The 12,880-nt window shown below is 41.9% G+C and overlaps 1 protein-coding gene across 1 annotated transcript; it reads left to right on the forward strand.

Moving 5' to 3' along the window:
* Positions 1-1,781: 1,781 nt before the first annotated feature.
* Positions 1,782-10,285, forward strand: sik1 (salt-inducible kinase 1; the record flags this gene model as incomplete). Its single annotated transcript, XM_079231255.1, has 13 exons — positions 1,782-1,934; positions 2,024-2,140; positions 4,576-4,639; positions 4,733-4,894; positions 5,211-5,335; positions 5,431-5,554; positions 5,658-5,878; positions 6,066-6,215; positions 6,322-6,432; positions 6,573-6,798; positions 6,882-7,136; positions 7,258-7,447; positions 7,564-10,285. 13 exons carry the CDS (start codon positions 1,782-1,784, stop codon positions 8,078-8,080), a joined length of 2,415 nt encoding a protein of 804 aa, XP_079087381.1. The 3' UTR covers positions 8,081-10,285.
* Between the last annotated feature and the right edge of the window lie 2,595 nt (positions 10,286-12,880).

Consider the following 12,880-nt stretch of genomic DNA (forward strand, 5'->3'; position numbering starts at 1 on the left):
CAAGTAGATACAGTTGGTTATGAAAACTGAGAGATGAGGAGCAGGGTGGGCTGTGTGGTTGTGTTGTTAGTGTGCATCAATATATTCCGTGACCTTTCAGTTGAAACATTTTGCATGACGTTTGCATATACTTTAACAATTCAGACTGTGGGAGGGTGCGATATGTCTCTCTACTGAGGTTGATGTTTGGTTTTACACTCACCCGCACACATTTGATTGAGGTATCCTTTTATTTTGTCTTTGCTGCCACACTGACTGTAACAAATTTGTATTATTTATTCATTTTCTCAGATAGCTTGGTAATTTGATTATTTTTCACATATATAATATAATAACATAGAACGGACAGACTAGAATATAATCAAACAGATTAAATAAAAAATATGATTTATAATCAGACAAATAGGCTATAAATATGCAAAACATAGATTTCTTCACATATAATAATAATAATAATAATAATAATAATAATAATAATACAAAAAGAGCAGGATAAGAAAGAATAGGCTGGAATTTAATCATACAGATTAAATACCACACATGACATTGATACAATAATTAGTATTTTTAAAGAACCTTCTAGTTTCAATTATTTTTCAAGTAGAACCAAATGAAATAAAATAGTGTTCAAAGCAAAAACAACCTAACTGAGCTTCACCAGTTGCTTCCTGTTTCTGTTTCTGCTGGAGTCACCCGCAGTCGGGCTGCGGGGTGGGCGCGAGGCAGCCCGCGAGCGAGGCAGCAGCCCGGCAGAGTGGAGCATCACGTGGTGACACATCTCTGGAGCTGACGTCACCGTCCCCATCTCCCAGCAACCCCTCCATCAGCACTCACGTCACCGTGCGCCCGAGCCGCGCGGTTGCCCAGCAACCAGTGCCTTGAGCTCGAGCCCGGACTTGCCTTGCACCCAGCTCTGAGCTCTGACGCGGGTGTGACGTTAGTGAGGTGGGTATCAATTTGTTATGGTGGCGGAGGGAGGGAGAAGGAGGAGGAGGAGTTCCCCCTGTGAGTGCCGAAGCCCTCTGCTCTGCATTCCGGCGGAGCGCACAGCCACACACCGGCCGCAGCCGAGACCCGGGCCGAAGAAGTAAAGAGGCAAATATAGAGAAGAAGAAGAAAAGTCACTCCGCGCCTGTTTTCTACATTTGTTTTCTTCCCTGTTGTCGCGTCGGTTGTGGAATGGTTTACGTCTTTTCTGAGAGCTGTCTGAACTGTGAGAGAAGGTGCTTCATGTCCGCTTATTAAGGTAAGACGAGACTCCTCTCGCTGTATTAGCTGATATCAACTTTTCGGTCATTTTTTTATTTTTCTAACAGCTACTAAAGCTACTTTCGGATGTGGTCGTTTTAGTTTCATCTCTTTCACTTTCTATTTAATACTAACAAAAAAAGTCGCTTTGTAATTTAATTACGGCTATAGTATTGTTATTATGGAAATATAAGTTGTCAATTTTTAAGCCGTATTAGGAATTATTTGTACAATTAAAATCCTTTCATTTTGTCCGTCTCACTGTGAAGAAAATGTTGATAGTTTCACACTCACTACTTTCTCCCTCTGAACTCAATGTACAATAAAGTTTTCAGCTGCTGCACCATTAGATATGTTAGCATATGGGCCACACGCTGTATACACTTACTAAATTGATTTGGACAAAAACACCTGCCAAATGTAATGTATCTGTCAATATGCAGTAAAATAAAAAGCAGTGAAATACAGGGTTGCCTTTGCCTCTGCAGGCACTAAAGTTTCCCAACGCTTTAACTCCAGCCCATTGGTGCACCATGGTGGTCATGACAGAGAACAGCCGGGGCGCTCAGTCCAGCGCGACCCAGGGAAGGCCCCTGCAGGTCGGCTTCTACGAGATCATTCGCACCCTGGGGAAGGGAAACTTTGCAGTGGTGAAACTGGCCAAACATAAAGTCACCAAAACACAGGTCAGCAGCTGCCCTCCAAATTATGTGACTGTTTTTGCATATTTAAACAGATGCATAATACTAATTTTTCAATTTACAATTTTTTTTAGGTGGCTATTAAGATCATTGACAAGACCAGACTGAACCCCTCCAACCTGGAAAAGATTTACAGAGAGGTGCAGATTATGAAGCTGCTAAACCACCCCCATATCATCAAACTCTACCAGGTGTGTGTTATCTCTCAGTTGTCTGTGCGGTGTTGTTTCATGCATGTATCTATGTGTGTGTGTGTGTGTGTGTGTGTGTGTGTGTGTGTGTGTGTGTGTGTGTGTGTGTGTGTGTGTGTGTGTGTGTGTGTGTGTGTGTGTGCAGCATAGAGTTATTCAACCCGTATTACATCGTCAACTGAATTCTGGTTATGTGGCGGCTCCAATGCAGGGAGGCAATCAGAACGCATGAATCTGAGCGTTTACAATGGTGTGGGACACTTTGCAAAGTGGGTACAAATGTATTTCCCCCACAGAGCAGTGTGCCTCGTTATTGTTGACGTATTGTTGATGTGGACGCAGCGGGGCCACATAGCATTTGTTATCTAAGTGGTTTGTACCGGCTTGTTGTGAGCTGCTGACTTTTGGAGCACATTGAATCATAAGTACAGCAGAACAGCATTAGTGCAATCCCTTTTGACCTCCCTGTGTGTGTGTGTGTGTGTGTGTGTGTGTGTGTGTGTGTGTGTCTAAGAGAAAGACACTGAGAATAATCATGGCTCCCCGTCAGTGCTGGAATCAAAGTCTGAGTCTGGAGACTTCTGGTTAAAGATGTGTCCACAGGTCTGACCATTAATCCCATTTAGCATCTGTTTAAGCCAAGTGCAATGTGTCTGCACGTCACGTGAAGGCTAATCATATTGAAGACTTAGTGAAGAGAAGCCGCTTTTTTCTCCTCAGCTAGCCTTGTGAGCATTGTGGCACGCGTCTGGCAAGAAATACACCAAAGCAACCAATTACACGCGATGGCCTTTTTTGCTTTAAGTAATTATAATGGATACACATTTCCAATAAAGGTTTACAACAGTTGTAGAAATGTAGTTGTAATAACAAAAATAATGTTAAATAATATACAATGTTGAAATCTTCTGAATCAAATCTAAAATATATATATTCACAAGATAAATTGAATAAGACTGTATTATTATCAGCCAGTTCCTGCTATGCAGCTCTGAAGTCTAACATGGATGACCTCTGTCTGTATCCGGCATGTGATTCATCCTTTTTTCCGTGCCCTTGGGTTGTCGTAAGTGCTGCTAGTCAGGTAGTTGGTACTCAATGATGGTAGAAGACGATCTGAGACCTCTGGCCTGATAAATCAGCTGCTGCTTCCATTCTCTCACGGATCTCATGAGAGTGAAATGTTATTTTTCCTCTCTCGTCAAGGATCATTGAAGCCTCTTTGTCTCAGCCTCTCTTTGACCTTGCATCAATCATACACTCCCCTCATCCTCTTAAACCCCACTCTTCCACTGGTACAGCACAAACTCTGCTGATCTCAAACCCACAGAAATGTATTTGAAATTTTAGTGGATCCTAAATTGTTCATAGATTTCACAAATGCCAGGCTGAATTTTGAGAAAAGTGTACAATACTGAGACAGACAGCTAAAATATTTGCTTATAATAGAAAGGTACAGCAATTAAACATGGAGTCTTGGGTTTGAATATTTCTCTCAGTGTAAATGTCATTCAGCTTCAACAACCGTATAGCTACTTTATGGAAAATAAAATGGAACACATGGATAGTAAGCGCTTAATCTTGCTTTTGGGTTGGGTTAAGGGTCCTTGACGTGCTGTGCCTGTTCTTCAGCGCCGTGACGTCAGCTGCACCTCAAGGTGGCAGAGCCCCAGAGAGCTGCCCTATCTCTCTGATAAAGACGGCTCCCCGCTTAGAGGGGCCTGTGTATTGACTCATCCTTCTCTTGGTTTTCTAAAGGTGGATGAAAAAAATGTAGCTCCAACATTCCGTGGAATTTAGTGATATTTAGTTTAAGGTGGCCAGCAGCATTTCAGACAGGGCTTTGTCATATGACGGAAATTGCTTTCCGCTCAACTGCCCCGTCCCTGACAGCTCTCCTGGGAAATTAAAGCGTTCTATGAATTTCAAGAAATGGATTGGGAATAACATCTTTTATGATTGCACTTATGATGTTTTTGATACGCTAGACCGCCCGTGTGAATGTGTCTCTCTGTTGTCTAGAGGTAAAGAGATAAGGAGATAATCTGTTGCCAACTAAAGTCAGCCTTAGGGAGAACATTTCAATCCATTGATAATAATTTGTCTGTGTGTGAAGGCATTTATGTGTTTCCCTTCTGGGTTTGTGGTATAAATGGGGTTTTAAACATAATATAAATCCATGCAGGAAGTCACTGACAGCTGGCTTATGCAACAGGGCCTTTCATGGAAAACCAGGGTGTTGGTGTTTTGTGTGTGCGGAACAAAACGGAGGAGAATGAGATGCAAATTTTTGTGGCATGAGAAAATTTCTCATGCCAAGAGATGCCTGGAGCGAACAGAACTGGAGGACACAGATCAGGTTTCACTGTTCGTGATCAGAAACTGCCAATGACACAGTTGGTTTAAACTTTCTTTCACTCTTTAATTTTTCTTAGGTCATGGAGACCAAAGACATGCTGTACATTGTGACAGAGTATGCGAAGAACGGAGAAATGTTTGGTGAGTTCGGCTTTTCCAATATATATTTTTTTCCTTTTAAAAATAATGTAGGCTAAATCTCGACCTGAACTAAAATATCATCTATCCCTCCAGACCACCTGACCTCAAATGGCCGTATGAGTGAAGATGAGGCACGAAAGAAGTTTTGGCAGATTCTTACAGCCGTGGACTACTGCCATCGACACCACATCGTTCACCGTGACCTAAAAACCGAGAACCTGTTGCTGGATGCCAACATGAACATCAAACTGGCTGGTAGGTCTGCTGCTATAAGCTGTTGTTGTCACAATAGTTAATGGTTTGCTGGCAGGAAGGTGTGGCAGGACAAAGTGTTCATTTGTTTTTAGCAATGTTTTAAATTTGTCTCTTTGAACCGTCCTGCTGTTTTGTATTCATTTTACCCTTTCGGAAGTGTTAATCTATTCTGAATCAAGTGATTGTTGTTGAAAGACTAGACTTTTTATGATAAGTCTAAAAATTATCTGGTCTAAAAATGTCTCCAAACATCTCCTTCCAGCGCCTTGAGCTCCTCAGTAAACTAAATAGTTGTGTGTCTCTTCCTGTGTTACAGACTTTGGATTTGGAAACTTCTACAATGCAAGGGAGCCTCTGTCTACATGGTGTGGCAGCCCGCCTTATGCTGCCCCTGAAGTGTTTGAAGGGAAAGAGTATGAGGGGCCACAGCTGGACATTTGGGTAGGCTTTTTAGAAGGAAAATATACTCCGAATTATTCAATCCAGCATTCATCTTTTTTTTGCTAATATTCTCTTTTTTGCTATTTTATTTACAGAGCCTGGGTGTGGTTCTCTATGTTCTTGTATGTGGCTCTCTTCCGTTTGATGGGCCAAGCCTTCCTGCACTCAGACAGAGAGTCACAGAAGGACGATTCAGAATCCCTTTCTTCATGTCTCAAGGTATAATAGCAACACAATTGTAAAAAAAAAAATATTGCTAATTACCAATTATGTCTGAAAGTGCTCAGAATCCAAAACTCACTCTTCGATTTCCGTCCACTAGACTGTGAAAACCTGATCCGTAAGATGCTGGTGGTAGACCCAGCCAGGAGGATCAGCATGGCCCAGATCAAGCAGCACCGATGGATGCTGGCAGACCCAACAGCCGCCCACCAGACCCTTAGCCATTCCCTGACTGAGTACAACTCCAACCTGGGGGACTACAGTGAACCAGTGTTGGGCATCATGAACACACTGGGCATCAACCGCCAGAAGACTATCGAGGTGACTGAACGCAGTGTTTTATGACTTTGTGAACAGTTTCAAGAGACATATGTCTCACGAAGAGATTATACTTAACGGGGGGAAGGCGGAACACATAGTTATACACATAGTTATACCTGGCATTCAGAGCCACAAATGGTAAACAAAGAGGCAACACCACTAATCTACTGTGTGTCTTTTTTCTCAGTCTCTACAGAGCAGCAGCTATAATCACTTCTCTGCCATTTACTACCTGCTGCTGGAGAGAGTGAGAGAGCATCGCACCCAGCAGCTGAGCCGCCAGTGTGGGACCTGGAGCCAGAGACCCAGGAGCACCTCCGACTCCACCGGCCCAGAGGTGAGTGTGGCTGTAATGAGCTTAAAATTGTACCTAGTCCTGATGTAACCTCCAGCAGCTTTACACTTGAGGTCTAGAACACGGTGTGCTTTCTGCTTGCTTCTAGGTGATCATGGAGTCCACCGACAGCTTTAGAACCACAGCATTTTCAATTCCAGCCAAAAGCACTCCTCCAGTGTACCCGGAGATGGAGTATGACCAAAGTGGATTGTTCCAGGTAAATGATGATCAAATTTAACAGCATTCAGCAGCTCAGAGATTAGGAGACTTCACCCTCTTCCCTTATCTACTGATAGACCACAGGCAAATACTGCACCTATCAATGAGTAGCTAACAGTCCAACTCCTTCTGTTTCAGCGTGTGGTGTTTCCAGTGGAGGCCAGTCTGAACAGACTGCTCTGGAACCGCTCCATTTCACCCAACAGCCTGCTGGAGACCAGCATCAGCGAAGAGGTGCGACCCAGGGACCTAGAGGAAGAGGAGGTGACACAACCTCTCGGGCCTCTGCTCCCTCCCATCACCACCTCCCGCAGACACACACTCGCCGAGGTGTCGGCCCGTTTCCACCAGTGCGACCCTCCATGTAAGTGTGTTATACAATAGCGATCAATCTACACTCTGTCACACATGCAGAGTCTTAATTTCTTACCTGTTCTCTTTCTGTAGGTATTGTGGTCAGTCCCTCGGATGGTGCCTATTCTGACAGCTGTCTGAAGTCCTCATCCAGTCCAGCCCCCACTTTGCAGGCAGCTCGGGGTGATATGTCAACACTTCTGGCCTCTGGGACTGACCGTGGAGCTCTGCTGCCTGCTGGAGCTCCCCTGACCCTCTCCTCCCACCTCCTGCCCCAGGCCCAAGGCAGCCTACCTGCTGCCAGCTTCCAGGAGGGCCGCAGAGCCTCTGACACCTCCCTCACACAAGGTACAGGGGCATGGTCATTAAAGAGTTGTATATCCACTTGGATTCACCATAAAAAAAAATAATGTGCCACATTATCGGATCAAAGGAGGATTGTGTAACACTTTCCCATGCCTTTCCCCAGGCCTCAAAGCTTTCCGCCAGCAGCTGAGGAAAAACACACGCACTAAAGGGCTCCTGGGATTAAATAAGATCAAGGGTCTGACGAGGCAGGTATTTCCTTCACCCTCCAGTAACCGTGGCAGCCGAGGGTCACTGGGTCCAGCTCTCTGCGAGCACCGCAACATGCTGGAGGAGGTTCTGCACCAGCAAAGGTGAGACACGTGAAAATGATTACACTAAAGCATTTCTGTTTTCTCGAATTTGTCTGAGGGGGCCCACAGTGATTGATGTGAATAGAGAGTCTGATCTTCTGTCTTCTGTTTTCCAGGATGCTACAGATCCAGCACCAACCCCAGCCTCAGGTCCAAGCTGCTCAGACAGGACCTCCACAGAATCCCTTGCTCTTTCTGGCCCAGCACCAGTCACCATCTCCTCCACCTACGACAGTGTTTGCTTCCTCCTTCATGTTTGACACGCCCACCCCCTCCGCCCTGCCTTCTCTGCAAGCTCCGGTGGGTTTACAGCACGACCCCTGGGAACAAACCCTCAAGACTTCCCCCTCCGGCTGCTCCTCATCCTCCGCATCCTGCTACGTTTCTTCCCTGTCCCCCGTGGCCTCCGCTGCTTACCTGCTCGAGGCTCGTCTGCACATCAGCCAGCAAACGCAACCTCCCTCCAATATCAGCCTCCAACAGCAGCCCCAGTCTGCAACACAAGGCATCTTCCCCATCACCTCTAAACCAGCAGTGTGGAGCAAGGGCTCAGCCTCCAGCACAGACCCGGACATGCAGGAGTTGGGTCCGGCTACTCAGCAGCAGCTCAGTAGCTTTGTGATGGTGAAGTAGAGCGTCAGCCATTGAGACCAGCAACCGTTCTCTCTGTGGAAGAAAAACATCTTGATTTTGAAGCGAGAAGAAAAGAGAGCAGAAGTGAGGAGAAAGAACAAAAAGCAGATGCAAGTGACAAATGTACACTTTATTTAACAACATGGGGTACACATATGAGAATGCGTCCACACACGTGTTGTGTACACTTTTGATATCATATAAGCTACAGACAAAGCAATAACCAAACTCTGGACAAGACGTTGAACCAGTATCAGACAGCCAGAGAAGCAATAATAGACTGAAAGACGTTAGCTCCCTTGAATTAAATGAGAGCTGACACTAGCCAATACAATTATTTCTCACATGTTTTGATTCTGTCTAAGTTAACGTTTTGCTTTTTTTGAATACAGGAAGGCTCCCCCTTTCTCATTATTTTTTTAGACACTTCTTGTGTCATTTCCCGTTCTCAATGTGTTTCACTTGACTGGACAGAAGACCAAAATATAATTTCCCCCACTTTGTTCGCCTTTTTTGAGAGACATTTCTCTGTAGCAGTGCAATGAACATGCAGCATATTGCCCGAAGCTTCACTGAAGGAGTTAATTTGTATTGAAACTGTGATTTTTGTTGTTGTTATAATAGTTACGCAAATGCTGCTTTTACCTCAAGTCGCAAAAAAACTGCTACATCCTTATCAGCCAAAAATGAAGGAAGATGGTGTCTGGCTGATTTAGTAAAGCACAACAGGTACATCACTTTACATATGTGGATACAAATACCGTATTCCCTTCGTTTATTAAGCACCTTCTTGTTAGATGCTTTTACTACCTCCACAGGCAAGAATTTGGAAAGCTGTAAAAAAAATTATATATATCCCGAAACAAAATTTTGTCAATCCTAGAAAATCTGAGAAAATGACAATTTTCATATGGAGAGAACAAAGACTGTGGGAACTGTGCAATATTTCATATTGAAATACAAAGGAAGGACGAGGCTCTGCACAGGATAGTCAAAATGTACATTTGCCTGAGGTTTGTGTGTTATTACTTTAAATGTGTCTGTTTGCTGTGCTAGCTAGCTGACTAGAACAGGTACTAGTTATGTAACATAATAACATGATACTGTAGAATTGATAGACAAACTCAAGGTATTTCAAAATGCTGTTTCTTCACACAGTATGCTTGTAGTTATTTAACTGAAAGGAAGAATATGGGTTTTACCAAAGAGTGAACAGCACAAGAGATGCGTGATCTATCACAGACACACTACTGACTTTTCACTTCCAATACATGTGTCAAAATGTAGCATGGTGGTTAGCGAGCATATATTTCACATGATCTCCTGAGCTTTAGCTTTGAGAAAACCCCCGCGTCCATCGAATCCTAATGCTACATGTATTTCTAGCTTTTACTATCAGGACCATGGTGGTATTCATTTTTTGTACTTTTCTAGAAAAGAAGAAAATAAAAAAAGAAGAAAATAAAAATATCAGAACATAGCAATACCATGTTGTGCTGGAAGTCTAACTTTCCTCAGTTGTCCATAAGTAGAACTGGTCTGCAACAAGCTGATTTATGTGTGTAGCCAAGTTCAGATGACATATTATAGAGCTGTGAGTGGTGTATAATATTGTATGCTCAATTAGTTCTGTTTTATCTCAACTTGTTGAATAGCAGTGTTTTTCCAAACCTTCTGCGTTGGAAACATGCAGTGTTGATATTTTTATCCAACAATGTTTGGTTGATTGCAGTCACTACCAACACTTGTGCCTTTGAACAAACTCACGATCGGAGGTCTACATCTCCGATCGCTACGCTCCGTTAAATGACCCTTTTTGATATCTTCTCCGACCTCACCCTCTCTACTCTGAATCTGACCTTTGAACTTGCTGTGGAGACAGAAGCAAGAGTTGCACTTTATTTAATTCTTTTTGTTCCTCATGATGAAAAAACACAAAGCAATTGAAACACACTTGATGCAAATCTGTAAGATGACCATTTTTGATGAACTATTTCTTTTTTTCTTTCTCTAATTTGTTGTGTGTGTGTGGGTGTGTGTGTGTGTGTGTGTGTGTGTGTGTGTGTGCGTGTGTGTGTGAGAGAGTGTGTGTGAGTGAGAGAGAGAGTGTGTGAAGGGAGGAAGGAAGGAAAGGAAAGGAAGAGAGAATGTTTGTTCAAGAAAGATTGTTTATTTATGTGGCTATTTATTTAAATAAAGTTCACTTCCTAAACTGTCTATTTGAATGTTTTCTGATCATACGTAGGATATGTTTACTGGCTTGGTAACTGTAGATAACTCTACTAGACTTTAACTACTCTTTTTCCAACTTTTCACATGGAGTTTCGTTCATTTGTTTTCCAATTGACAGGATTATGACGAATTATCGCAACTGCACCAAAGTACATTTAATTATTTTATATTCAGAAAAACTGCAGAAACAAATTATGTTTCATATGCATGTTTAGAGTTGTAATCTTTTAATTTCTATCCTCTATATATTTTTTCTGATTCTCATTTTTACTATTATGCATATTATTTTCTTTATCGCATACTCATTTTTACTCACTTTTAGCACAGCCCTATGCATCTGCATTTCACTGCAAATATTAAATAAGCGTGTGATAAATAAAATCTTTGAATCTTTAAATTTAATGACGCATATGGTAAACCAATGTAAGTTCAATCTGCAGTACATCTATAATAGTGATGCCGTCTATTTCTGGTATTCACTAGTAATACATCTGGTGCAACTAAACTTCATGTTGTATTCCAAAATACTGTTTTATTTATCCTATTATCATTTGATAGCAGCTGGATTACATTTCAGAGTTGTACTATTTTGTCCAGATTTTATATTTTAAATATAAAAAAATGAAATACAATACGATACAGAAGCATAACATATTGCTAGACAGTGTAGAAATGGGTGTAAAACTAAAATGAAATATGCCTCATCCTCATTCCACGTACTGATGACGTGGCACACTGATGATGCACTGGTACCCTATGATAATGCTGTGATGCAGATTGATGATGCATTGGACCCCGATGACCCTCCTGCTGGTCATAAAACTGAGAACGGACAGGTCTCTGGCATCTGACAGGATGCCGGAGTCAAGCCAAATGAGAAGCCAAACCATCCGTGAGTCAAATGAACTGTTCTCCTCTCTGCTGCTGGCTTGTTATCTCAAGATAAAAGAAAGAAAAGAAACTCATTTAAATTCCTGCAGAAGAACTGCATGTTCCAAACGTATGTTGATTTACAGATTTACATGGTATGGCGCCACATTACTGACACACACACTCGCACACATGTAACATATGGCTTGACATTTGGCACATGACCCTCGGGCAGCTGCTCGTGAGGATTCAGCGCTAAAGGAACGCCATGCATTTGACATGCAGTCACCTCAAACATATCCGTCATGAGCCACTGCCTGCTGCGGACGTGACCTTGTATTAACTAACCAGCTTTCTGTAACACGCTCTCAACAACACTGTGTGACAATGTGATTTGTAGACGTATGCGTGTGTGCTGTTGTTGGAACATACCACTCAAAACCACTGAATAAGACACAGAAGATCTGGATTGGACCGATATATCAGCTGATGCATATAAGTCAGTATAGGTTCAAAGTGAATATACTGTACATGGACCAATAAGTGACCAATAGATATTGCCAAAGATAGATAACTTGACAGGTTTATTTTTCAATGGAACATATTGGTACACATTATGGTCACAATATTATTTTTGGCCAATATATTGACAGATTTTGATGATGGTATCTGCTTTAAAACGTCTTTATATTTTACAGAAGAGTTATTTTTAAAAGCTGAGAAATGTGAGCTGTGAACTGAAAGCAGGAATGTTTTCCACTTTTTATTTCTCCTCACAACTAAAACACCAGGAAGTTGTTTTCACCCCCATGTTGTATGTAATCAGCTCATGTTCTGTGTAACATGAGCTGAGCTCTTCTATTGGCTTTGGTTAAAACTATTCCAGCAGCTTTGTGAATGTGTTTATATTGTTTTACTGATTTCTCAAAAATAGATAACTGTTTTTTTCACCATCTCTTTCCTTCCATGAACCAATAGGTTATGCAATAAGTAAGTTATATTGGGACATACCAACAGTAAAACTAAGTTTAGCAATAAATGTTGGAGATGCAGATTTTAGATAATCAAAGATGTTTTAGAATGAATCACTAAATGCAGTTGTGCGTATACATCGACACCTGATCCACTGACTTTATCACATATGTGGGTTAATATGCTGTTTGCTTATCAGGAACACATTTAAAAGATGATCCTTGGACTGTACTTCCACTTGGGCTTTCTGAACTGTCCTTGGAAATCAATGAAATCAATGTTTGTCTGTCTGTTGAGTATCCAGCTCAGCAACAGATACATATATGTAAATGAATTGAATGAAAAGTATTGGATTTAAAAGATAGCTTTTGTTCTGCACTGGTCACTGTAGTTTTTAGCAAACAATTTTATTAAAGGAGTAGACAGTGCATTTTTATAGATGTAATGTTTATGTGCTATGACATTTGGTGTTAGGGCTGCTTTGGATTCCATTTGGCTGAATGGATTACTTTAATATGTCATAGATCTTTTATGCCATTTAATGCTGAATGACTTTTGTGCAATGTTTTGGGGAGAAACTCAGTTTTACAGATTTTTCAATTAAATCTACTAATCAATTAGTCAACAAAATTGTACGAGTGTTATTTGATAAAGAATTTCTTTGATCCGGGACAGCCTCAATATTATTCAGTACCGCAGGGCTGTATGTGGGTTTATTGTTATGAA

The sequence above is a fragment of the Taurulus bubalis genome (genome assembly GCF_910589615.1).
Source record: "Taurulus bubalis genome assembly, chromosome: 15".
In the NCBI taxonomy this organism is placed as follows: Eukaryota; Metazoa; Chordata; class Actinopteri; order Perciformes; family Cottidae; genus Taurulus; species Taurulus bubalis.